The following is a 19,414-nucleotide window of genomic DNA, read 5'->3' on the forward strand; positions in this document are numbered from 1 at the left end:
TTTACTCGACTTTGGCCCCTAGCCCGCATCGCTCAGCGTCACCACAGCGGGTCGGGACTCGGGTGGGCCAACTTCACGCTCGCTCAACCACTTGCCTCTTCTCGACTCTCTACCAAACTGAGACGCGAGAGCGCGATATTCACCGCAAACTCCTTCATAGAAATAAACTCACTCCTGATAAAGCCCATAGTTATCATTATTGATTAAATTGTCGCTGCAATGGCTTCATCCACAGCGACAAACCCTTCAACCCTCCTACCACTCGGTAAGTGCATCACTGTAGTGTGGATTGCTCCACCAAGTCGCTCAACCGTTTACACGCAATATAATATTAATGATTGGTTAATTGGTTTGGTTCCTTATCCCTTCATAGAGTTGGTGGACAAATGTATCGGATCCAGAATCCACATAATAATGAAGAACGACAAGGAGATTGTGGGGACGTTGTTGGGATTTGACGACTATGTGAACATGGTGTTGGAGGATGTCACCGAGTATGAGCAGACGACCGAAGGGCGACGCATTACAAAGCTGGAACAAATTCTCCTCAATGGGAACAACATCACGATGGTGGGTCCACGAATAGCAGTTCATTCAACTCGTTATTTTCTATTTAAAATCTTTTATTGGTTACATGATTGATTGGTTTAAAGAAAGTTGCGTATATACTCGCTATGCACGAATATAGTTAACTGATTAGCTTATTATTAATACTTCTAAGTAGTAGCGAAAGTGTGACGACGTAAAGTTGCTCGTTGGCATATAATGTGTATAATAATTAATGTGTTTTGATTTGCAGTTGATACCGGGTGGAGAGATGCCAGACGCATAACGGATCCACTACCAACTTTTGTACTTGTTCCCTCGTTTCTTCTTTGTTCCTGATTATTTTGTGAGAATAAAATGTTTTACACATGTTATTAATTACATCGGTTTGTTGAGGCAGCCAGGAGACTATTTCTCTTTTCTTCGTTCTCTAATATTATATTAGTTAGCAGACGAGTTGGAAAGTTGACGCAGAGGAGATTTGTTTTTTGGAAGCTGGCTCAAAAGCTGCGAGAGTTGTTTGTCAAGTTGGTGGGTGGACTGGCGTCGGCTGGGGTTGCCACTCCAAGCTGTTTCGTATATTCGAGTGAACGTTTGCTCGTGACTGTTTTTCTGGTGGGTGTGGAAGGCACAGACGGCTTGGGGTCGAAGTCTTTGCGCTGTAACCTGTGGATTTATTCTTTTAAGTTTTGTACTTATTCGTGCATCACACTATTAATAGTATCATTCATTATACCATATAGCTAACCTTGTAAATTACCGAGTGCTCGCTTTCTCCCAAATAAGGTTGCTCTCGGGTCACCAGCTGCCACATGGTAATTCCCAAACTGTACACGTCACACTTTTCGGTTGGTTTTTCTCCCCGAAACAGCTCCGGAGCCTTGTAGCCCACCGTTCCATCCAGCTTTGTAAAATTGTTTGTTCTTCTCACATCTGCAATAAGTCGAGAGTTGCCGAAATCAGAGAGTTTGACGTCCTTGTTGTAGCTGAGTAGAATATTTTGTGGTTTCACGTCGAGGTGGAGAACTTAAATTCACATTAAATCGTAACCATTATATAATGTAGCAAATTGTAGCAACGGTGTAGAATGCATTATAAAAAATTACCGCCATGGGTGTGGCAAAAGTCGAGAGCGGATGCAATCTGGCTGCTCATGTCCACAACGTATTGGAACCCGAGGGAAAAGTCGGGGTCGTTGATGAGGGCGAGGAGATTGCGAGGCTCCATCCGCTCAAGAAGGACAAGTGCTCGATCGGGTGGAACTCGAAGAATGTCCAGCACTGAGACGATGTGTGGATGAGGAGGAAGACCAAGACCATTTAGTTCCCCCTTGAGATGGTGCTTATACTTGGCCTGGCGCAACACTTTGACGGCAATTTCACGACCTGGGTTGGATAGCAATGCATGTATGACTGTATATTATGGTTTATGTAGGGATTTGTTGTTTCCATCATCTCATTTATCCATATATATGCACAAACAAACTATTATAATAGGATACCTTGGTATGTAGCAGCCACCACAGTTCCAAAGCTTCCTCTCCCCAACACTTCTTGAGGTCGGAGGGCCAACCCTTCACACACCCGAAATGCGACCGTTTCAAGGTCATGGCCCAACTCAATAAAAGTAGAGCTAGAAGAAAAGCGACGCTTTGTTGGTGATACGAGTGGCGAGACCTGCTTGTTATCCTTCTTGCCCTCCAGTGGTGGTGGTGATGTGATGGAGAAGATGGCCTGAGGTGAGAAAGACATTGAGGCACGACGCCGTGGGGTGGGTGGAATCACGTGACATGTCACCACTGAAGACTTCCTGGGGGTCTGTTGCTCCTGCTGTTTCCTCTTCTTCCTACATTTTGCAATGCATTTTATTCGCATAAACTCTACATACATGTGACTAATATGGTATTAGTAATATCGTTTTGAGCTTACTCGAATGGCACCCATTCTCCTTTCTGGTACTCGGTGGGGTGACCTGGCTGCTGATGAGCAAATGGGCTCAATGACAATAAGGGTCGTAGGGTCGTAGGGGACGTTGAAGAGGTAGAGTCGAAAACGTCCGATGCCCTTCTGCGACTTGAGCATGGCCGTGGCGTACAAGGGGACAGCACTCCTTCCCTCACAGGGGACGATGTGAGCAGGTTTGTGGCGAACTTGTGAACCAACTCCAAACTCAATCTCCGAACAGAGCTGTTTTTCATGAAGGGGGATATCGACTCCATGGTTCAACCGGATTCCTGCCTGGGGGGAGTATATGGAAGGCAGGCAAGTAGTGGAGAGGTTGGAGTAGTTAGAGAATGAAAAATGATCATATTATAATGCTTAATCTCATGCAGATTACATCCCGACCAACTCGGTGATCGGTGTTTGCATACAAAGTTTACGTCAGCCACTGAGGGCGAGTCAAACGAGTTCGAGTGTCAGTACTATCTTCTTGTCCTGCAAGAAAGTCACTACGAAGATACATATGTAAATAGCAGTGGGTATTATAATTAGCCTCTGTGTTCTGTGTACGTTTGTATAGAGACCTGCACAGTTTGGCTTATTTCTGTTCCTATCTCATCGGGTCATGTTAGTACGCCCTCCACACTCCTCAAAGACCCCAAATTCTCCAGATTTGATACCCTCATCGCCAAAAATCTAATTAATTTTCCGAAACGTACGTGGCTTCACTACGATGCCTCCACACTGGTCGCAACACCAACCAAGAGATGAATATGGACGATTCCAGAGGTTAGTTTAGTTTAGTTAGGTTAGTTTAGGAGGATTTTCAATTTGACTACTTACTTTCAAATTTTTAACTCATTATTCTTGCGCCAACAGAGTGAAGAAAGTTGCGCCTAAGGAATTCGTCATCAGTCGTAACCCGTCAGCTCAAACAAACGATAAGCAAGTTAACGCTAAACATAAGCAATTTAGGGCAACGCAATAATGATTTCTTTCGTATATTTTGCACGGTTTGGGAGGACATTTTTTCAAACAACAATTTATTTTAGTGTGAATTTACGGTATGAGGACTTGATATTCAAAACTGAATAGTTTTATTAATTAGAACCAAGCTTTCAACAATTGTACATATTTTCATTTCGATTTCGTTCAAATTGTTTTCATAAATGTGTAATATAAGCATAACTACAATAGACATAAGAATGAAACTATTTATAACATAAATATCTCCTCCAGTTTGTGTCCTTTTGGAAGGGATCCTAAAATGGATGCTACATTCCCTCTTTGAACAGTAATACTCATTCTCTGCAATAAAAAGGATGTCGCCCTCTTCTCTTCTGTGAGGTTCGTGATTCTGGACCCGATTGTACATTGTTTTCATCAGGGTTGCAGAAACATAATTTGCAAAAATGGGGTCTACAAATTTTTGTGATACATACAATAATAATATTTTCCTTGGTAATTATGGGGTCTTCATAAGTGGTAGGATGGTAGGGATCCAAATGGGGTTCACTTTTTTGCCATCTTTGATGTTCATTCATAGCAATTTAAACAACAATTTATTGATAGCTTTAGGATCTTATTGATCCGATCAAATGTGATAACAGTAAGAGTAATTGTAGTTTAAATATCTTCAAAAAGATGTAGTATAAATAAATTCGCAATCAAGTTACAATACTTACTGGTTTTCGTCTTTTCCATGAATTTTATTTTTTAAAGGAAACGATTGATTAGACAATTGATTTCTCATATTATGATGTTTCTGGTTATCGATTCTCCTCAAACGTGATGGATGGCTCTGTGAACTTGAAAACTGAAGAGGCATAGGAATCTCCTTCTCCATGACTTTGTGGCAGTTCTTCCGGGAAGTAAGTGGGGAAAGGGGGAGGAGTAGAGGCGACCGCAGCCCGTCTAGATAAAATAAAAAAGTCGTACGTCATGTCATGACTCAATGCATACAGTTCGAATAATATAGACTTTTGTACAAACCTGAGGGGTAGGCAAGTGTCCCGTAGGCAAAGGTATGAGCCTGGATCTCCCTGCACCGACACACCTCGGATGTAAATTACATTGTACTTTGAGTTGATCCTGACTATTTGCAACCCTTTGTGAACTCTCCATCGACTTCCCATGTGGCCCGGGATCTTTGTTCCTGGCCAGACACGACCCTTTTCTCCCCCACCACCCGTGTTCCCCCCTCGTCGATGAGATTTGGTTACCCCATGGGTGGCTGGCATTCCTTTAAACCCCCATCGCCTCATGACACCTTGCCATCCACGCTCCACCGTCTTCCCAATCACGTCCACATATTGGCCTGCGAAAAAGTGAGAGGCATACAGTGGGGTACCGGGCATCAGATAAGCATCCGGGGTGATGGCAAATCGATGAAGGCGCACTTTTGGGAGAATTCCAGCCTCTTGAAATAGACCACAGTACTCCTTGGTAAAGAGCTGAGGATCTGCCGACTGTGCTCCAACCAACAAAATTCCCAACTCTGGTCGAAATCTCGAATCTGGATAATTCTTGGCCACCGTTTCGGGTGGGATGTACTTGACAATGTGGTTATCCACGACCTACCAACCCAATTCACATTAGCTATATATATATATATTAGTTCACTCAAGTATGTATATATAGTAGTCCCATCTGACCTGCAGCAAGGTGGTCATGAACCGGTTTCCTTTGTCATCCCACATTGGGTGAACGCCAATTTTTTTCGCAATGACACCTACTCTGAGTGATTTTGACGTCCACTCTGTCCTTTCGTGGTGCAAATCCTTGAGTGGACTAACCCAGGGCATCCCAGAGCTCCCATCTTGATAAGCAGGCCCATACTTTTGAAGAATCACTTGACCAAGAAAAGCTTGATTGTCGGAGGTCAGCTCTTGGTCATGACGCTGCACAAGGTTAAAATATTAAGTCAAATCTATTATTCAACCAAGCTAATTTAATAATTTAAATAAGAATAGAAAAGTTGTGTCACTAACCTCCCTCCTCTTTTTGGTCCAGGTGTACCGTGGATGAGTTGTCCGCTGTTTCACTCGTGACATTTCTCTCTGATGACTTAACCATAAGGGGTTCCTAGTAAATATTTTATCAGTAAGGTATTTCAATGTGTAAGACACATTGTGTATAACGAATTAAGGACCAGCCGACAGGTCGAGGACTTACTGGTGAAAAGCGGGTGTGGACAAGACCCTTCCAGTTTCTGGACCAAACACCCGGCGTAATGAGTTTAGACAGGTAAACGTTGTCGACATTTTCACCAATTGATGGCACACTTTATTAGTAACACCAATTTTTGAATACACAGGCAATCGCTTCGGATCGGATTTAGCGAAGAGAATAAATTTAGTTTATCGTGTAGGTAGAGTTGGATGATTGGGTTAGCGCTGCTGCTCAATTTACCCCAATACTCGGCAAGGCTTGACATTTGCATGAATAATAATTAATAATTTATGGTGATGGAAAATGGAAATTGCAAGAGTTAAATATTTTTGATGTGGTGTCCGACCCAACACTTCCATCACAAATCACAATGCAAATCATATCTACGTACGTACACATAATAATTTCTAAACTTATTTATAGTAACGCAGTTGTAATTTACAGAGAAATGAGTTTTCTTTCCCTCATTTGGACTAAGTTTCACTCACTAAGAGGATTTTATTGGCATTAAGCAATTTTCCGACTTCGCATCTCTTGCATCAAAACATTCCCCATCTGCGCCGGGCTCTTTGTGACGATGACGCCAGCCTAGAAAACGAAAAGTAATGGATTTTTGTCAGTTATATTATAGTATTGTGTGTTGAGTGCTAGCTTACATCTTCCAAAGCCTTGATCTTATCCTGAGCACCACCTTTGCCCCCAGAAATGATGGCACCAGCATGTCCCATTCGTCTACCGGGTGGGGCAGTAAGTCCGGCAATGAACGAGACAACAGGCTTGCTCTTTGAACCCTGTTTTGTACGAGGAATTCTAAGTCAAGTCACTATCATATTTCTCATTATTTTTGTTAGTGGTTTGCTGTGCTTACAGAGTTGTGTTTTATCAAGTACTCTGCCGCTTCTTCCTCTGCACTGCCACCGATTTCTCCAATTAAAATGATTCCTTTGGTCTCTGGATCATTGAGAAACACTTCCAGGCAGTCGATAAAATTCGTTCCGTTGAAGGGGTCACCGCCAATTCCTACGCAGAGGGTTTGCCCTAATCCTACCTGGGTGGTTTGGTGAACTGCCTCGTAGGTCAACGTTCCTGACCGAGACACGATTCCGATGATCCCCTTTTGGTGGATGTGACCTGGCATGATTCCAATTTTGCACTACAGAAGGAAATGAGTCGATGAATATGATTGAATCTATTCAAACGTTATAAATCTCAGTATCTCTCCATTACTAACCTGGCCCGGAGCAATGATTCCTGGACAATTTGGTCCAATGAGCCGAGATTTTCCTTGACGTGTCAATCTGTGCTTGACACGAACCATGTCGTGCTGGGGAATTCCTTCAGTGATTGCCACAATTAAAGGAACTTCGGCATCAATAGCTTCCAAAATGGCAGCAGCCGCACCGGGAGGAGGAACATAGATTACGGTCGCCTCACACCCTGTCCCCGCTCTTGCCTGATAAAAACAAAAAACGTCAATTAATGAGTTACTTATTAGCATAATTTTACTACTACTTTCTTGTTGCTGTCACATATTATAAAAATTATTAATTAATCGATTAATATTTCCTCTCTTGCTTACCTCTTTCACCGAGTTGAACACTGGGAGACCAAGATGTTCCTTCCCACCCTTACCCGGAGAAACTCCACCCACCATGTTTGTCCCATATTCGATAGCCTGCTTGCTAAAGAGGTACCACATAGCAAATTGCTATTAGCAATTAATACTCACCAGTAGGAGATAGTTTATATATCTCACCTATGAAACGTCCCCTGCTTGCCGGTGAACCCTTGACAAATCACTTTGGTGTTTTTAGTGAGTTTCAGGTTCGGCCGAGAGGCAGAATAGCATGACCTGGCGCTTATGAGACTCGCTCGCAATTGGGGAAGTACGCCTGCAACACGACGGACAAGATTATTCGGCAAGCACTTAAAAGAAGCAAAATCCGTAGTAATTTAGTAATCTCCTCCCACTTACTCACCAAAGGATAATTTTTGCATGGATGTTGAAGCCATGATGAGATGGTTGGTGGGTGGCTGCTTATCGTTCTTGGTGGGGTTGGTTGTTGGACACAATTTTTAGTGTGGGATCGGCAACTTCCTCTGCTGGAGTTTCCTCAGCAACTCAAACCCTCCCGCTACGCCTGAATTCATCGAGTAAGCCCAGTGTGAGACGAGTGACCCGCTGCCGTTTTCACACGCGATAGGCCGCACGTGCGATAGGCTGCTGTCATATTTCACGAAAGTAATAATTACTTTCGTTCTTCCGAATTAATTATTAATTAGGAAAGTCGCCAGTTAACAGTGGCAATCACATTTTGAATCTCAGTGTTCAGTTCATCCTCCTAAGTTAGGAATCCTAACCATACCTAAGCTTAGAAAATGGACCAGGAGGAGGATCCAAACGGAGGTAGTGGAGGAAGAGGAGATGCGCCAGAACAAGAAGTTTTACTCAACAAGCTTATCAATAATACAGTGGCAAGTTACAAACAATTGTAGTATGATTGTTGTATGATGTAAAACTTGTATGACATTTTTACATTTTGAATTGGATTGAGTTTAATGACTTCGCATTTTGGTAGTTTTTATTTACTATTTTTGTTGTCTGTGTGGATAGATTGGGGAAAATATTTGCAAGCACTTGTCCCTGGCCGACATGAAGGTGGTATGCCTCTCGACCAAAGGCATGTATGACATGGTTCGGAATAGTCAAGCGTTTGCGGAAAAAGCAACTCTTCTCATTTGCAAGGAGACTGTCTTGTTGGATAAATTTCTAGTGGAGACATGTGAGTATCCCTGGAAGGGGTTGGATATCGATGTGACCATTCCGCCAACGGTGGTGGACCTCATCATGGACGTTCTTCCCTTTGTCACTCGACTGTATTTACGGCTCGCCCGGACGGATAAAGTGGAGGGCAAAGATTTAACTCGGTTTGTCACCACTCTGCTTGCCAACACCAAGGCGTTAAAATTTCTCCAAGTGAGTAGTTTACATCGAAATATTGGTGATTAGCATTTCTAGTAAAATTGTCCATGTCTGGTTACCATTTTTTTTTATTACAGCTGGAATCTGTCTTTTTGGAACAAGTTCTACATGATATTCTCTCGGATGCGAGTGTGCAAGAGACGCTCTTGAAACTAAAAACGTTGGAGATTTGTACGGGAAATAAAAAGAATGATGCGACCTATTATCTGGATTACGACGAGGGGGAAGATCAGCCTGTAAGGATTAGTTTGGTTGCATATATTCTAAAATAATAATATACTAGTTACGAACCTATTTTGCATACAGTTTCCCAGAAACTTTTACCAACTGTCTTGCATTGCCTTCAAATTGACGAGCTTGTCTCTTGGGAAAATGTGTACTGTCAACGGAACTGAAACTGACCATGTCAAGTTTATTCCAGCAATTATTGGTTCCACTTCTGAGACACTGCTTGAATTAAGGTACTAAACAAGTCATCATAGTAAGAGTTGTAATTTTGTATCTCGAACTCGTTTATTCTTACTAGTATTTATTTACATGCATTATTATGTATTGTGTGAATCTTGCAGTGTTCACATGTGCGAGGTTTGGAAGTTGGAGTCAATGCAGGTCATTCACTGCCCAAAGCTCAAACGCCTGTCCGTGACTGCCTACGGAGTGGATGGGGAGGCGGTAGCAGCCTTCATTTCCCACCAACCTCACTTGGAACATTTATGGATAAGCATGAAGGAGACTTTCTCTCTCAAATTACTCACTGTTGTGCAGGGGAGAGGGACCAAGCTAAAAAGTCTCCACTTCACCATAAAGACCTTTCCGCACCGTCCCATTTCTTATCTTGTGGGCGCTGCTGGTGCTGCTGGAGACCAACCTGCTGCTGCTCCCCCCATTCAATGGGACTTCCTCTCAAACAGTATCACCTCCCTGAAGGACTTTTCCATTTGCCGGCCATATTCGGAAAACGAGGTGGATGAACTGGGAATATCTCGACATCGCATCGAAGGGACTGGCGTTTCCTTCCTTAAGGCCCTCCCACCAAGCATTTCCAAACTAGGACTTCGGGGCTTGGGCGATTTCTGGTTCGACGTTCAGGAAGATAGAGTGCTCGATAATGACGAGGACAAGATCGCCATCCTCTCTCGCTTCACCAACCTCACTGAGTTGAGCTGGACTCGTTGCGGGGACAGTAGTTTGAATGACCATTTGGTCCATTTTATTCTGGGCCATTGTACCCAATTGCGAAAGTTAGAATTGAGCTATGCTTTTGCTCTAACGAATGCTGCCATTACAGGCGAAGACGAGAACGGAGTAGTTGTGGGCGTCTCATTGAAGAATTTGAACGGTATAAGGCTAAACTTTCTCGTCAAAATTGGTGGCAAACAATTAATGTCCCCTCCTCATTGTCACCTCTTCATTTTGTTTACTATTCATTTGTACTATGTACTTCAACACTGTTGTGCAGGTTTGGTTCACCTCTCCATCAAAGGATGCAACATTACACCTCGGGGGATTCTCGCAGCTGTTGGACATCCCTATCTTCGTAGCTTGGAATACTTGGGATCTCTCGCGGTAAATAAATCCTAAACAACTTTCAATAAGTATTTGACAAGCTAAAATTGATAAACTTGATAAATCTTTGATGTGGACATGTCCCCTATTGTTTATTTACTGTTTCAGTTGTCCACCGACGATCTTAAGAAGATTGTTGAACAAAATCCTAGTCTAGAATCTGTTGCCGTGCACGTGTCTGGGCTAGAAGACCCACACGAGCTCAAACGTGAATTAAAACTAGTTAATCACAGAATTCGCAAGTTGGTGGACTTGGTAAGTGCTAAGGATTATATTTAAGAGTTAATATCAAAAATGCTTCTCCTTTATTCGATGTTTTGTTGGCGCAGGGTGGGGAAGACGGGGACCAGGATTCAAATTCTGATGCGGACGAACCCCGCCAGTGGGGCGGGAGTGACATCAGCGGTGGTCCGCCCGACTATGACGATTTTTTTGGAGTGGACGATGACTACGATTACGACGACGACTACGACGAGGACGAGTTAGACTACGTCTAGCTCATCTACTTGGTATTGTAATAATAAATACTACCAATTGGGGAGCATCCTTAAAGACTTAAATGTGATCTGTAATAGACTGATTTGTAAACAAATTAATTAAGTGTGTTGGATATATGGTGCTATTGTTACTTAGGAGTAGCAGCCATTATTAGAATTTTCCTACTATTAATACTACGACATAAATCCGTAGAGCATAATATATGTGGATTATAAGTGCTAGGCATATGTGTTCATATTTTTTATGAATTTTCTACGGCAGAAGATCTCAAATAAATGCCGTCTTTATTACAATATATATGACCCCTGTGTTTTACATACGTACAACTTTTTTACATGGAACAAATTCGCGAATCCCATGTATTGCACGCAGTGCATCCATAAAATGAGTAATGTAATGTACATCAGTAATCAGAGTTCACTTACAGCCTCGCACCGGATCTCGTAAATACAGTTGTATATGGTGGTGCATATTATAAATTGCTATTCATTCATATCGTATTATATAGATAAGTATGTGCATATCTATGCTCATTTTTAGTAATCATGGTCAATCATCCCATTCATCAGTCCATGTTGTGCGAATGCTGCGAGTGAGTGGCTAGTGGTTATGAACGACGGAGAATTGCGACAAAAAATCATGAATGAACAAAGACCTCTTTTTACACAGTACCACCTGACTCTTGGAACCTAACCTGCTTTCATACGTACATACGTAATATTAGATCATGGTCTTCTTCGTGTGTGCAAAGTGGAAGTGGTGGTTTTGTGGGATTTTATTGATCCAACCAGCTATTGTAGGCAGGGAAAGAGCACATTATTACGTTTCCTTCTTGGCAGGACATTACTATGTCATCAGACGGAGGCACACGGGTTGTTTGTTGAGTCGTAATGGATTATCATCATCCGATTCCTCCTGCTCTTGCAAAGATTGATGCATTCACTCGGCGAGTTTTGCAAGATCAAGACGCAGTTTTTTTTGTACGTTAATACGTCGCCACATGTCCCTTACAAGGATGATTCTGGGGCGCAATAATCACGCAGTTTACACTGTTGCTCTTGCCGTTTGTTGGATTTGTGCGATTGGGGTTGGTGGCGTTGGGAGTCTTCTTCATCCGGTCATTCTTGGTGAGGTCATCTCAAAAATTATGTAATTTACACATTAATTCAACAACGCCAAATTATTTTGATCCAGTTCCAGGCGATGGTGGGTCACAGGTGAGTGAGATCGGCAAGTAAGACGGTCAATTACTTTCAACTCATTAATCGGTTTACTGGGTTTTGCATGCAGTTGGAGGCAAAGCTGGACAAGCCTTCAGTGGTGCATTACCTCTGCACCAAGAAAACGGATGACTACTACAACATCTGGCTTAACATGGAACTCCTCGTCCCTCTCATCATTGACTGCTTCGTAAGTCCGAGTTGCAGCATGGAAATCATTATGATTAGGCATGCATTTTTTCTTGTATTGGTTTTGCACAGATTGACAATGTCCGCCTCGTCTACAACTTCACCTCGCGCACCACGGACAACAGTCCAGGAGTGGACATCAGGTTAGTATTATCCTGTACCTACCGTAAGGATGCTTACGTACAGAGCACTCAATTTATTTACTTTCTTTGCTTCCAGAGTACCAGGCTTTGGAAATACCACATCCGTCGAGTATCTCGATCCATCACAGGCATCCCCCGGCCTCTACTTTAACCACATTGGTGAGGATTATATGTAGAAGTACTGAATAGTTTGCCCTGAAAAAGATACACCTAAATATTAATATCCTAATGTGTTAAATTGTGTTTTCAGTGGAACAGTCCCTCATTCCGCTGGGCTACGTGCGAGACAATGACATTCGAGGAGGTAAGGGGCCGTTGTACACGGACAGAGAGGGAGACATTATTCCATAGTAGGCATTCCTCTTATTTGTTCTTGCAATTTATTGGGCCGCAGCTCCGTACGACTTTCGGAAAGCACCTAACGAGCTTGAAACTTGGATGGACGATTTTAAAGCCCTGATCGAGGACTCGTTCACTCGTGGTGGGAATAGTTCCGTGATCCTCATCAGTCATTCCATGGGTGGACCCATGGCCCTGTACCTCATGCACAAGATGAAGCAAGAGTGGAAGGACAAGTACATTAGGGTGAGCTTATATATTCTATTTCCTCTCCTTTTGTATGGACTCCGTCATGATGTGCCTGGTGTCATTGTAAATGCAGTCCATCATCACCCTGGCAGCCCCCTGGGGTGGGTCGGTCAAGGCCTGGAAGGTGTTTGCGGCTGGTGATGACCTTGGTACGTGATAGCAGTAGTCTTGACCTAACCTGCATTGATAATTTGCTACATTTAGGCGTGTACGTCCTCCCCGCTCACACCATGCGTGGGATGCAGAGAACATCGGTCGGTATTTCTGTTGTCACTAATTATTTCTTCACAAAGCCGAGAATAATAAGTCGTAATTTGCTTTTCACCACATACTAAACAGCCCTCGACAGCATTCCTGCTCCCTTCCAAGAACTTTTGGGCTGATGACGAAACGTTGGTCTCTTGTCCTGGGAAAGGAAACTACACAGTGAATGACTACGACCGATTCTTTCGGGACATGAACTACCCTGAAGGGTACGCGATGCACAACGACACGAAGGATCTGCTGGGTAAATTGGACCCTCCAGGTAATAAATAACAATATAATTATTTATTATAAATGATAACATAATATGATAAGTAGTACTATTTATTATCATTCCCATATATTTATTTAGGAGTGGAAATTCACTGTCTGCATGGACAAGGGGTATCGACCGTGGAAAGGTAATGTAAAGAAGCCGAAAAGATTAAACCCATTGAAACCTATTTCCTTCTACTTCACAGCATGATCTACAAGGAAGAAAAGAACTTTCCGGACAAGCCTAACCTCAACTTTGGCAATGGGGATGGGACGGTCAACATTAGAAGTTTACGAGGCTGTATGCGATGGTCCCCTAAAAAAAGGCTCTCTGTCATACGTCGCTCCCACTCTCCTCGTCGCAACTACGACCGACTGGCCAAGTGGAACTGGGTTTCCGAACTGAAGAAGGAGGGTGTGAGGACACAACGCTCGGCGGTCCATCATCAAGAGTTTCCAGGCGTCAACCACATGGAAATCTTGAGAGCGGAGGGAGTCGTGACCTATATTCGAGACGCGGTCCAGAAAATCAATTCGGATCAATCGTGACCTCCGGCAAGTGGATTATAATTATTATAATTAATGCCGCAAATGTGAATCTTAATCAAATATTGGTTCTCAAATATTTTTTGTATAATTAAAATAATTCGAATACGTACGTATGTAAAAGTACGTACACATGTCAGAATCTAAATGAGTGGAATATTATACAAACCAAATGTTGAATTTCGTTAAAGATTGTTACTTTGTTTTGTACTTAATTGTGAGCTAGCCCGTTCTATAATAACTCTTGCGCTAGTCCTTTTTTTATTTTATTTTAGTCCAAATGTGAAGCATAGTTAATAGAGAGTATGTATACAACGACACAAAATACCCAAAGTTGGCAATAATAATGGAAACTATATACTTTATATGCACAATAAACAGTAGAAATGTACACCCATAAAAAATTCAACGATTTATTGTATTGCATAATTCAAAAGATTGTCCCAAGAGTAGAAATGGATAAGTAGATGATAATAACGCAATGATAATTAATTGGATGCAGCAACCTCGATTCCTTTGCTCTTGAGAAAAGGTTCGGGTTTGGGGTCTCTCCCCAAAAAGTCGCTCAGAAGGGCCGTTGCGTCGCGGGATCCAGCTGGCTCAAGAATCTTTTGTCGATACAGCAATCCTTTCGTAGGGTTCATCAATTCATCGCCAAAAACCGTGTCAAACATGTCCATGCTGAACACCTCGCTCCACTAAATGCATGAATAAATATTTAGAGTGGGTGGCACTCAAAATCAAGGATCCATTATCACTGTATTGTTCATATGGACAAGAATGGCACATCTTGGTGATTTTCTTACCAAGTAAGAGTAGTAACGAGCACTGTAGCCGTGCGCCAAGTGACCAAAACTTGCAGGGAAGTTGGTATTTGGGATGGCCTCCATATCGAGAATTTCCTTCACCGTGTCCGCGTAATACTTGGCCGTGTCACAGCGCTCACCTGCAGGGGCAGTGTGGATCTTCTGGTCAAACAGGCCCAACACAATTTGACGGAGGTTGAAAGCCCCAGCATTCGCCTTTTGCGAGTGGACGAGCTTCTCGACCATTTCCAATGGAAGGGTTTCTCCAGTCTAAGACAAAGTAATAAGTTACCTCCAACCCAATCAAGAAAAAGGCAGAGAGATTGTATGAGGGGACCATGTACTTATCAAGTATATGAAATAATTATGGTTTGTGAACCTCGTAGTGCTTGGAAAGCAGAGCGAGTGGGGCTCGGTGCCACACCCAGTTCTCCAACATTTGTGAAGGGCATTCGACAAAATCTTTTTCCACTCCGGAAGCCCCAGAGAAAGTTCCCGTCTCTGTCCTGCTGCAGATGGAATGCATCACGTGGCCAAACTCGTGAAAATACGTCTCCACCTCGTTGTGGTGCAGCAGAGCGGGTCGGTCACCACAAGGTTTTGGGAAGTTGCAGAGCATGGCGATAACGGCAGGAATCCTCTTCCCATCCGCCGACCCCACGCAGCTCAGTTGAAGGGGCATGCAACAGGCGTGTGTGTACTTGCCATCCCGAGGGTACATATCCAAATAGAAGTAGCCCATAAGGCTAGAGTCACGTGCATCCCGAACCTCATACTGCCAAAAACAATAGAACACTATACTAAATAATAATGTCGTCAGCAATTAAGTAAGAATGCAATAACTTCCACCAGATGAGGTTGATCTGATCAGTATTTGCTTACCGCTTGTACTTCCGGATGCCAAACAGGGACATTTTGGAGCAATGTGAATTTGACGTGAAGGAGTGTCTGATAAATTTCCAATAAGCCTGAAGTGACCTGCTCAATGGGGAAGTATGGTTTGTACTCCTCCTGGTTGATGGAGTACTGGGTCTCCTCAACTTTTTGCATATAATAGCGTGAATCCCAGGGTTCCAGCTTACCGTTGAACTCCCACCCATTCTGCTCAAACTCGGCCTTTTTGAGGGACAGCCATTGTGACCTTTCCAACGCCCACAGGGGTTGCAGCTTCTCTGCTAATTCACGCAAAAACTGGTCCACTTTGACAGGAGAGTCGGCCATTAATACCTCTTGGACGTATGCAGCATGGTTTTGATAACCCAGCAGTTCCGCCTCCCGTTGTCTAAGGACTAAAATGTCTTCCAGAATTTTAGTGTTCAGTTCCATCGCTTTGGAGGAATTTGCAGTCTCCATAATTCTCCGCGTTTCAGGCACGGAACACATTTTGGTGACAGGGAAAAGGTGAGGATATTTGAGGGTCAACTTGAATTTCCCAGTGGTCGCATCCTTGTCCAACCCCTCTAGAAAAGAGGGAGGAAGTCCAGTCAATTCTTCTGCGGAAAAAAGGTGCTCCCACTTGTCCTGTAAGAGACATTATGTTTAGTCACGTTATGTGTTGCATATTTACACTCATAGACAACAAACCTCGGCACAATTCTTGGCAAATTCCAGTGCTTTCTCGTTAAGCTCGTTCTTGATCGTTTTTATTTCATCACGTGTAGCTTGATCCAGATTTAGTCCTAAAATATGTACAGAGATATTTTACATCATGCACATTTGCATTGGAAAGATGGTCGTGACATATTCACGTTTCTGTCCTCCTTACGTCGTTACCACAATCATATGTTACACAAGTATAACTTCATGTTTACCGTTTCGTTTTCCGTCACGAATTAATTTATCCAACGCCCTGAGCTTTTCTTCTGATAAATTGTCCTTTGCACATTGTTCCTTATACGCCACGAGCTTCTGGAACAGATCTACACGCATGTTGACATCCACCACAGCAGCCTCCACGAGTAAGGACGCCTCTCTCGAAGCGTCCCTCAAACTTTGCTCAACTGCAACGTGAAAAGGAAACGTGACCAATTCAGACTCGGTTCGAAACGATTGCTCCAAGTCCAGGAGAGGCTGCAGAAAATAGCAATAATAAATTATCGTGTAGTATGTAAGCAAATATGGAAATACTTGGGTTACAAGTAGCAATAAGTAATTGTTATCTTACTCCAAGTATGGACGAATATGAAACAGTCGGCGAGGCGACAATCGAGTCCACTCCACTTTTGAGACGGTCCACTAACCTAATCAAAACATTGTGATAATATAGTGCTGTTCAGGAGCTAGCTCGGCTCGTACGGCAATTAAAACTACTAACTTGTGGGTGATGTTGAGGAGTTCATCCTTCCCCAAGTGATTAAAATCCAAATTGATGACAACTCCTTCAGGTGATCGAGGCTCAGACATTTTTGTACTGGAAGCTATGAAAAATAGGGTCGAGTCGAGTCAGTAGAATAATATTGTCATTTTATCAAATCTACATTGCATTGTTGACTTACCGAGTGATGCCAAGAGACGAGAAGTACTTGGTGCTGTGGACTGCGCAATTCTGGTGGTGCGAAAGGAGGCGGCTAGCAGTGGGGAGGACGAGCGGGCGGTAAGGAAGATTCGACCCAGGAGGAGAGGCACGGTCACCATAAGGCCCACGAAAGATTGCGGCGAGTGGAGGAAAGATGTGGAGGACGATGAAAGAAATGTCTCGCGGGTGGTGCTCTGTCGACGTTGGGGCGATGGAAACCAAGATCATCACCACCAGCGACGCGTGTGTGATTGATAAAGTACTTCAATATTTTTGCATGAATACGCGATATTATTAATTGTGGTAAGATATTGCTAACCAGCTTGTATAATATTGAAAATTAGTCCAACGCTGATGAGACAAGTAAGATAGCTTTACTTTCCCCCTTTCTCCAAGTCCCCCGGTTCTGAAGCGGCGAGAATATATAGTTTTCGCAGCACTTGATTGAGTAAGTAATTAATTATGTAATTCCTGATTTCTAAATTCTAATCACTCAACCTCACCTCATCAATGATTAAGTAATTAGGACCCTTAATTTACAGCAAATTTTCAGTGAAAAGAAAACAGGAACGAAATGGTCTCATCAAAACTCCTTCATCAGGTATAGCCTAACTAACTTGCATCTGTATTACCTATGTATTGTAGCTCTATTTGACACATGTTATTATAAAAGCAAAAAGTGGGTGACAATTAAAAGTAGTGGAAAACTTGTGAGGTTGAATACGACCTCTTTTGTGCGTAGGTCATTGGAGCATGTTCCAAGCCAGACTCTGTTCGCATTAAGGATGAATCCGCTGTGAATGAAAAGATCCATTCCATTATTTCTCATGGAGCACCTGCACTTCAGGTCATCACGGATTTCGATGCCACGCTTACTCGTTACCATTTGGATGGCAACAAGTGCGATAGCAGCTACGGTATATTTATGTTTGTATTTATAATATGCAAGGAACCAATTAAATGAGGTTCCTCCACAACATGCACGCTTATGAAGATGTATTTGTGACTGTTATAAGAAATGCATTTAAAATTTTACACGATGAAGGAATCATTGCGACTTCCCCACTTGTTTCCTCTGATTACCGGGACAAGGCGATGGAACTTTACAAGAAATACTACCCAATTGAGGTCACCCCAACGATGACCATACAAGAAAAGATTCCACACATGTGGGTACATCCATATGAGACATTATCTGAATATTTTGAATGCATAATATGATGCGCCGTACCTACAGGATTGAATGGTATGAAAAGTCTCACGAGTACATGATCTCATGCCAGCCACCCCTCAAGAGAAGTTCCATTCAAGATATGGTCAAACTTTCGACCGCAACGTTGAGGGACAACGCCAAGACAGCGGTTGAACGAATGTCCCAGGCCGGTATCCCACTCTTGGTCCTCTCTGCAGGCATTGGGGACGTGGTTCAAGCGGTCCTTCAAGCATCCGGCATCGACCTTCCAAATGTTCAAGTAATCTCCAACTTTATGCAGTTTGACGACGCTATGGAAAACATTGTGGGATTCAAGGAACCTCTCATGTTTGTGTTATGCTACTATTTTATGCTTATTTTTCAGTTGCTCGTTAATATATTAACATCGATTTAATCATCCATTAACTCTTATCCCTAGTCACATGTACAACAAGAACGAGGCTGCAATTCATGACGACAACTCAAATTACTTCAAAGACCTGAGATCTCGTCACAACATAATACTTTTGGGGGACTCACTAGGCGATTCAAATATGGATCATGGGGTGGCTGACCCTAAAAATGTGCTTAAGATTGGTTTCCTCAACGCCCATGTAAATAACCAATTAAACTGATTGTGAGAGTTGAGACCATGTTTAAATGGACCACTATTTATTACAGTTTGAACAACACTTGGAGGAATTTATGACGGCATTTGACATTGTTCTCGTGGACGATCAGTCATTTGACTTGGTGAACCTTCTTCTGGACCATCTTCTTGCCCCAGCTCGTTGATGGTAGTTTTTGATATCTATTATTTTATGATTATTATCCACCTGTGCAAAGTAATTTTGATTACTCGTCCAGAATCTGGACTCCAGATGGAAAAATAAAGACAAAAATCTGCAGAACGGGCTCATGTTGTCCTACTCAGTCATTCTTCATTAATTTCGAACTCCAGCGAGCGTCGAGAACAGAGAACAACCCCTGAC

The 19,414-nt window shown here is 42.9% G+C and overlaps 8 protein-coding genes and 1 long non-coding RNA gene across 11 annotated transcripts; 5 read left to right on the forward strand and 4 right to left on the reverse strand.

Annotated features, from left to right (window-relative positions):
• The first annotated feature begins 102 nt into the window (after positions 1–102).
• On the forward strand, positions 103–927 carry LOC110858502 (U6 snRNA-associated Sm-like protein LSm5). Its single transcript, XM_022107312.2, has 3 exons — positions 103–265; positions 374–570; positions 800–927. Exons 1-3 carry the CDS (start codon positions 220–222, stop codon positions 830–832), a joined length of 276 nt encoding a protein of 91 aa, XP_021963004.1. The 5' UTR covers positions 103–219; the 3' UTR covers positions 833–927.
• LOC110858501 (serine/threonine-protein kinase mos) lies at positions 603–2,801 on the reverse strand. Its single transcript, XM_022107311.2, has 5 exons — positions 2,475–2,801; positions 2,048–2,391; positions 1,653–1,931; positions 1,295–1,572; positions 603–1,212 (listed from the first exon to the last, which is right to left on the reverse strand). Exons 1-5 carry the CDS (start codon positions 2,762–2,764, stop codon positions 988–990), a joined length of 1,416 nt encoding a protein of 471 aa, XP_021963003.1. The 5' UTR covers positions 2,765–2,801; the 3' UTR covers positions 603–987.
• A 188-nt stretch (positions 2,802–2,989) lies between these two features.
• Positions 2,990–4,163, forward strand: LOC110858337. The gene is made up of 2 exons (XR_002548748.2): positions 2,990–3,275; positions 3,366–4,163. It is a non-coding gene; the product is annotated as an uncharacterized LOC110858337 (long non-coding RNA).
• Positions 4,164–4,167: 4 nt separating this feature from the next.
• LOC110858334 (39S ribosomal protein L3, mitochondrial) lies at positions 4,168–5,796 on the reverse strand. Its single transcript, XM_022107066.2, has 5 exons — positions 5,661–5,796; positions 5,477–5,570; positions 5,141–5,386; positions 4,479–5,062; positions 4,168–4,400 (listed from the first exon to the last, which is right to left on the reverse strand). The coding sequence occupies exons 1-5, from the start codon at positions 5,747–5,749 to the stop codon at positions 4,256–4,258; spliced, it is 1,158 nt and encodes a 385-aa protein (XP_021962758.1). The 5' UTR covers positions 5,750–5,796; the 3' UTR covers positions 4,168–4,255.
• A 262-nt stretch (positions 5,797–6,058) lies between these two features.
• Positions 6,059–7,795, reverse strand: LOC110858336 (succinate--CoA ligase [ADP/GDP-forming] subunit alpha, mitochondrial-like). The gene is made up of 7 exons (XM_022107067.2): positions 7,637–7,795; positions 7,414–7,549; positions 7,237–7,339; positions 6,889–7,110; positions 6,526–6,810; positions 6,314–6,448; positions 6,059–6,245 (listed from the first exon to the last, which is right to left on the reverse strand). The coding sequence occupies exons 1-7, from the start codon at positions 7,668–7,670 to the stop codon at positions 6,165–6,167; spliced, it is 996 nt and encodes a 331-aa protein (XP_021962759.1). The 5' UTR covers positions 7,671–7,795; the 3' UTR covers positions 6,059–6,164.
• Positions 7,796–7,879: 84 nt separating this feature from the next.
• Positions 7,880–11,001, forward strand: LOC110858524. Its single transcript, XM_022107339.2, has 8 exons — positions 7,880–8,132; positions 8,272–8,634; positions 8,718–8,876; positions 8,947–9,101; positions 9,210–9,979; positions 10,100–10,206; positions 10,315–10,461; positions 10,536–11,001. The coding sequence occupies exons 1-8, from the start codon at positions 8,037–8,039 to the stop codon at positions 10,701–10,703; spliced, it is 1,965 nt and encodes a 654-aa protein (XP_021963031.1). The 5' UTR covers positions 7,880–8,036; the 3' UTR covers positions 10,704–11,001.
• Positions 11,002–11,465: 464 nt separating this feature from the next.
• LOC110858460 (phospholipase A2 group XV) lies at positions 11,466–14,306 on the forward strand. The gene is made up of 12 exons (XM_022107247.2): positions 11,466–11,831; positions 11,899–11,921; positions 11,995–12,114; positions 12,186–12,256; positions 12,333–12,415; positions 12,507–12,560; positions 12,651–12,841; positions 12,918–12,993; positions 13,049–13,098; positions 13,184–13,370; positions 13,461–13,509; positions 13,570–14,306. The coding sequence occupies exons 1-12, from the start codon at positions 11,705–11,707 to the stop codon at positions 13,910–13,912; spliced, it is 1,374 nt and encodes a 457-aa protein (XP_021962939.1). The 5' UTR covers positions 11,466–11,704; the 3' UTR covers positions 13,913–14,306.
• Positions 14,307–14,308: 2 nt separating this feature from the next.
• LOC110858459 (thimet oligopeptidase) lies at positions 14,309–17,387 on the reverse strand. The gene is made up of 9 exons (XM_022107246.2): positions 17,211–17,387; positions 17,030–17,132; positions 16,880–16,955; positions 16,527–16,785; positions 16,300–16,394; positions 15,598–16,236; positions 15,095–15,490; positions 14,716–14,985; positions 14,309–14,607 (listed from the first exon to the last, which is right to left on the reverse strand). Exons 1-9 carry the CDS (start codon positions 17,347–17,349, stop codon positions 14,398–14,400), a joined length of 2,187 nt encoding a protein of 728 aa, XP_021962938.1. The 5' UTR covers positions 17,350–17,387; the 3' UTR covers positions 14,309–14,397.
• Positions 17,388–17,404: 17 nt separating this feature from the next.
• Positions 17,405–19,337, forward strand: LOC110858463 (cytosolic 5'-nucleotidase 3). 3 transcript variants are annotated; one of them, XM_022107252.2, is made up of 8 exons: positions 17,405–17,533; positions 17,627–17,678; positions 17,773–17,831; positions 17,973–18,147; positions 18,276–18,399; positions 18,468–18,770; positions 18,862–19,036; positions 19,104–19,337. In XM_022107252.2, exons 3-8 carry the CDS (start codon positions 17,805–17,807, stop codon positions 19,215–19,217), a joined length of 918 nt encoding a protein of 305 aa, XP_021962944.1. In that variant the 5' UTR covers positions 17,405–17,533; positions 17,627–17,678; positions 17,773–17,804; the 3' UTR covers positions 19,218–19,337. The 3 variants fall into 3 exon arrangements, with proteins under 3 accessions (XP_021962944.1, XP_021962945.1, XP_021962943.1); XM_022107253.2 differs by lacking the exon at positions 17,405–17,533 and having other exon boundaries at positions 17,575–17,678; positions 19,104–19,219; positions 19,290–19,337; XM_022107251.2 differs by lacking the exon at positions 17,405–17,533 and having other exon boundaries at positions 17,575–17,678; positions 17,757–17,831.
• Positions 19,338–19,414: the final 77 nt, after the last annotated feature.

The sequence above is a fragment of the Folsomia candida genome, unplaced genomic scaffold, assembly GCF_002217175.1.
Source record: "Folsomia candida strain VU population unplaced genomic scaffold, ASM221717v1 Fcan01_Sc021, whole genome shotgun sequence".
Taxonomy (NCBI): Eukaryota; Metazoa; Arthropoda; class Collembola; order Entomobryomorpha; family Isotomidae; genus Folsomia; species Folsomia candida.

Excerpts from the sequence above, each read along its gene's own strand:
- LOC110858502 (XM_022107312.2), top strand. The coding sequence starts at position 220 with ATGGCTTCATCCACAGCGACAAACCCTTCAACCCTCCTACCACTCG. Across the intron at positions 266-373 it reads TTCAACCCTCCTACCACTCG|AGTTGGTGGACAAATGTATC; the intron begins GTAAGTGCATCA and ends ATCCCTTCATAG. Across the intron at positions 571-799 it reads ATGGGAACAACATCACGATG|TTGATACCGGGTGGAGAGAT; the intron begins GTGGGTCCACGA and ends TTTGATTTGCAG.
- LOC110858501 (XM_022107311.2), bottom strand. The coding sequence starts at position 2,764 with ATGGAGTCGATATCCCCCTTCATGAAAAACAGCTCTGTTCGGAGATTG. Across the intron at positions 1,932-2,047 it reads GGTGGCTGCTACATACCAAG|GTCGTGAAATTGCCGTCAAA; the intron begins GTATCCTATTAT and ends TATCCAACCCAG. Across the intron at positions 1,573-1,652 it reads CTTTTGCCACACCCATGGCG|TTCTCCACCTCGACGTGAAA; the intron begins GTAATTTTTTAT and ends TGTGAATTTAAG.
- LOC110858334 (XM_022107066.2), bottom strand. The coding sequence starts at position 5,749 with ATGTCGACAACGTTTACCTGTCTAAACTCATTACGCCGGGTGTTTGGT. Across the intron at positions 5,571-5,660 it reads TCCACACCCGCTTTTCACCA|GAACCCCTTATGGTTAAGTC; the intron begins GTAAGTCCTCGA and ends AATATTTACTAG. Across the intron at positions 4,401-4,478 it reads GACACTTGCCTACCCCTCAG|ACGGGCTGCGGTCGCCTCTA; the intron begins GTTTGTACAAAA and ends TATTTTATCTAG.
- LOC110858336 (XM_022107067.2), bottom strand. The coding sequence starts at position 7,670 with ATGGCTTCAACATCCATGCAAAAATTATCCTTTG. Across the intron at positions 6,811-6,888 it reads GAATCATTGCTCCGGGCCAG|TGCAAAATTGGAATCATGCC; the intron begins GTTAGTAATGGA and ends TTCCTTCTGTAG. Across the intron at positions 6,449-6,525 it reads ACTTGATAAAACACAACTCT|GGTTCAAAGAGCAAGCCTGT; the intron begins GTAAGCACAGCA and ends CGTACAAAACAG.
- LOC110858524 (XM_022107339.2), top strand. The coding sequence starts at position 8,037 with ATGGACCAGGAGGAGGATCCAAACGGAGGTAGTGGAGGAAGAGGAGAT. Across the intron at positions 9,980-10,099 it reads CTCATTGAAGAATTTGAACG|GTTTGGTTCACCTCTCCATC; the intron begins GTATAAGGCTAA and ends ACTGTTGTGCAG. Across the intron at positions 10,462-10,535 it reads TTCGCAAGTTGGTGGACTTG|GGTGGGGAAGACGGGGACCA; the intron begins GTAAGTGCTAAG and ends TTGTTGGCGCAG.
- LOC110858460 (XM_022107247.2), top strand. The coding sequence starts at position 11,705 with ATGTCCCTTACAAGGATGATTCTGGGGCGCAATAATCACGCAGTTTAC. Across the intron at positions 12,257-12,332 it reads AGTCCAGGAGTGGACATCAG|AGTACCAGGCTTTGGAAATA; the intron begins GTTAGTATTATC and ends CTTTGCTTCCAG. Across the intron at positions 12,842-12,917 it reads GGAAGGACAAGTACATTAGG|TCCATCATCACCCTGGCAGC; the intron begins GTGAGCTTATAT and ends TTGTAAATGCAG.
- LOC110858459 (XM_022107246.2), bottom strand. The coding sequence starts at position 17,349 with ATGGTGACCGTGCCTCTCCTCCTGGGTCGAATCTTCCTTACCGCCCGC. Across the intron at positions 16,956-17,029 it reads CTCCTCAACATCACCCACAA|GTTAGTGGACCGTCTCAAAA; the intron begins GTTAGTAGTTTT and ends TGTTTTGATTAG. Across the intron at positions 16,786-16,879 it reads CATATTCGTCCATACTTGGA|CCTCTCCTGGACTTGGAGCA; the intron begins GTAAGATAACAA and ends TATTTTCTGCAG.
- LOC110858463 (XM_022107252.2), top strand. The coding sequence starts at position 17,805 with ATGGTCTCATCAAAACTCCTTCATCAG. Across the intron at positions 18,400-18,467 it reads CAAGAAAAGATTCCACACAT|GATTGAATGGTATGAAAAGT; the intron begins GTGGGTACATCC and ends CCGTACCTACAG. Across the intron at positions 19,037-19,103 it reads TTGGTTTCCTCAACGCCCAT|TTTGAACAACACTTGGAGGA; the intron begins GTAAATAACCAA and ends TATTTATTACAG.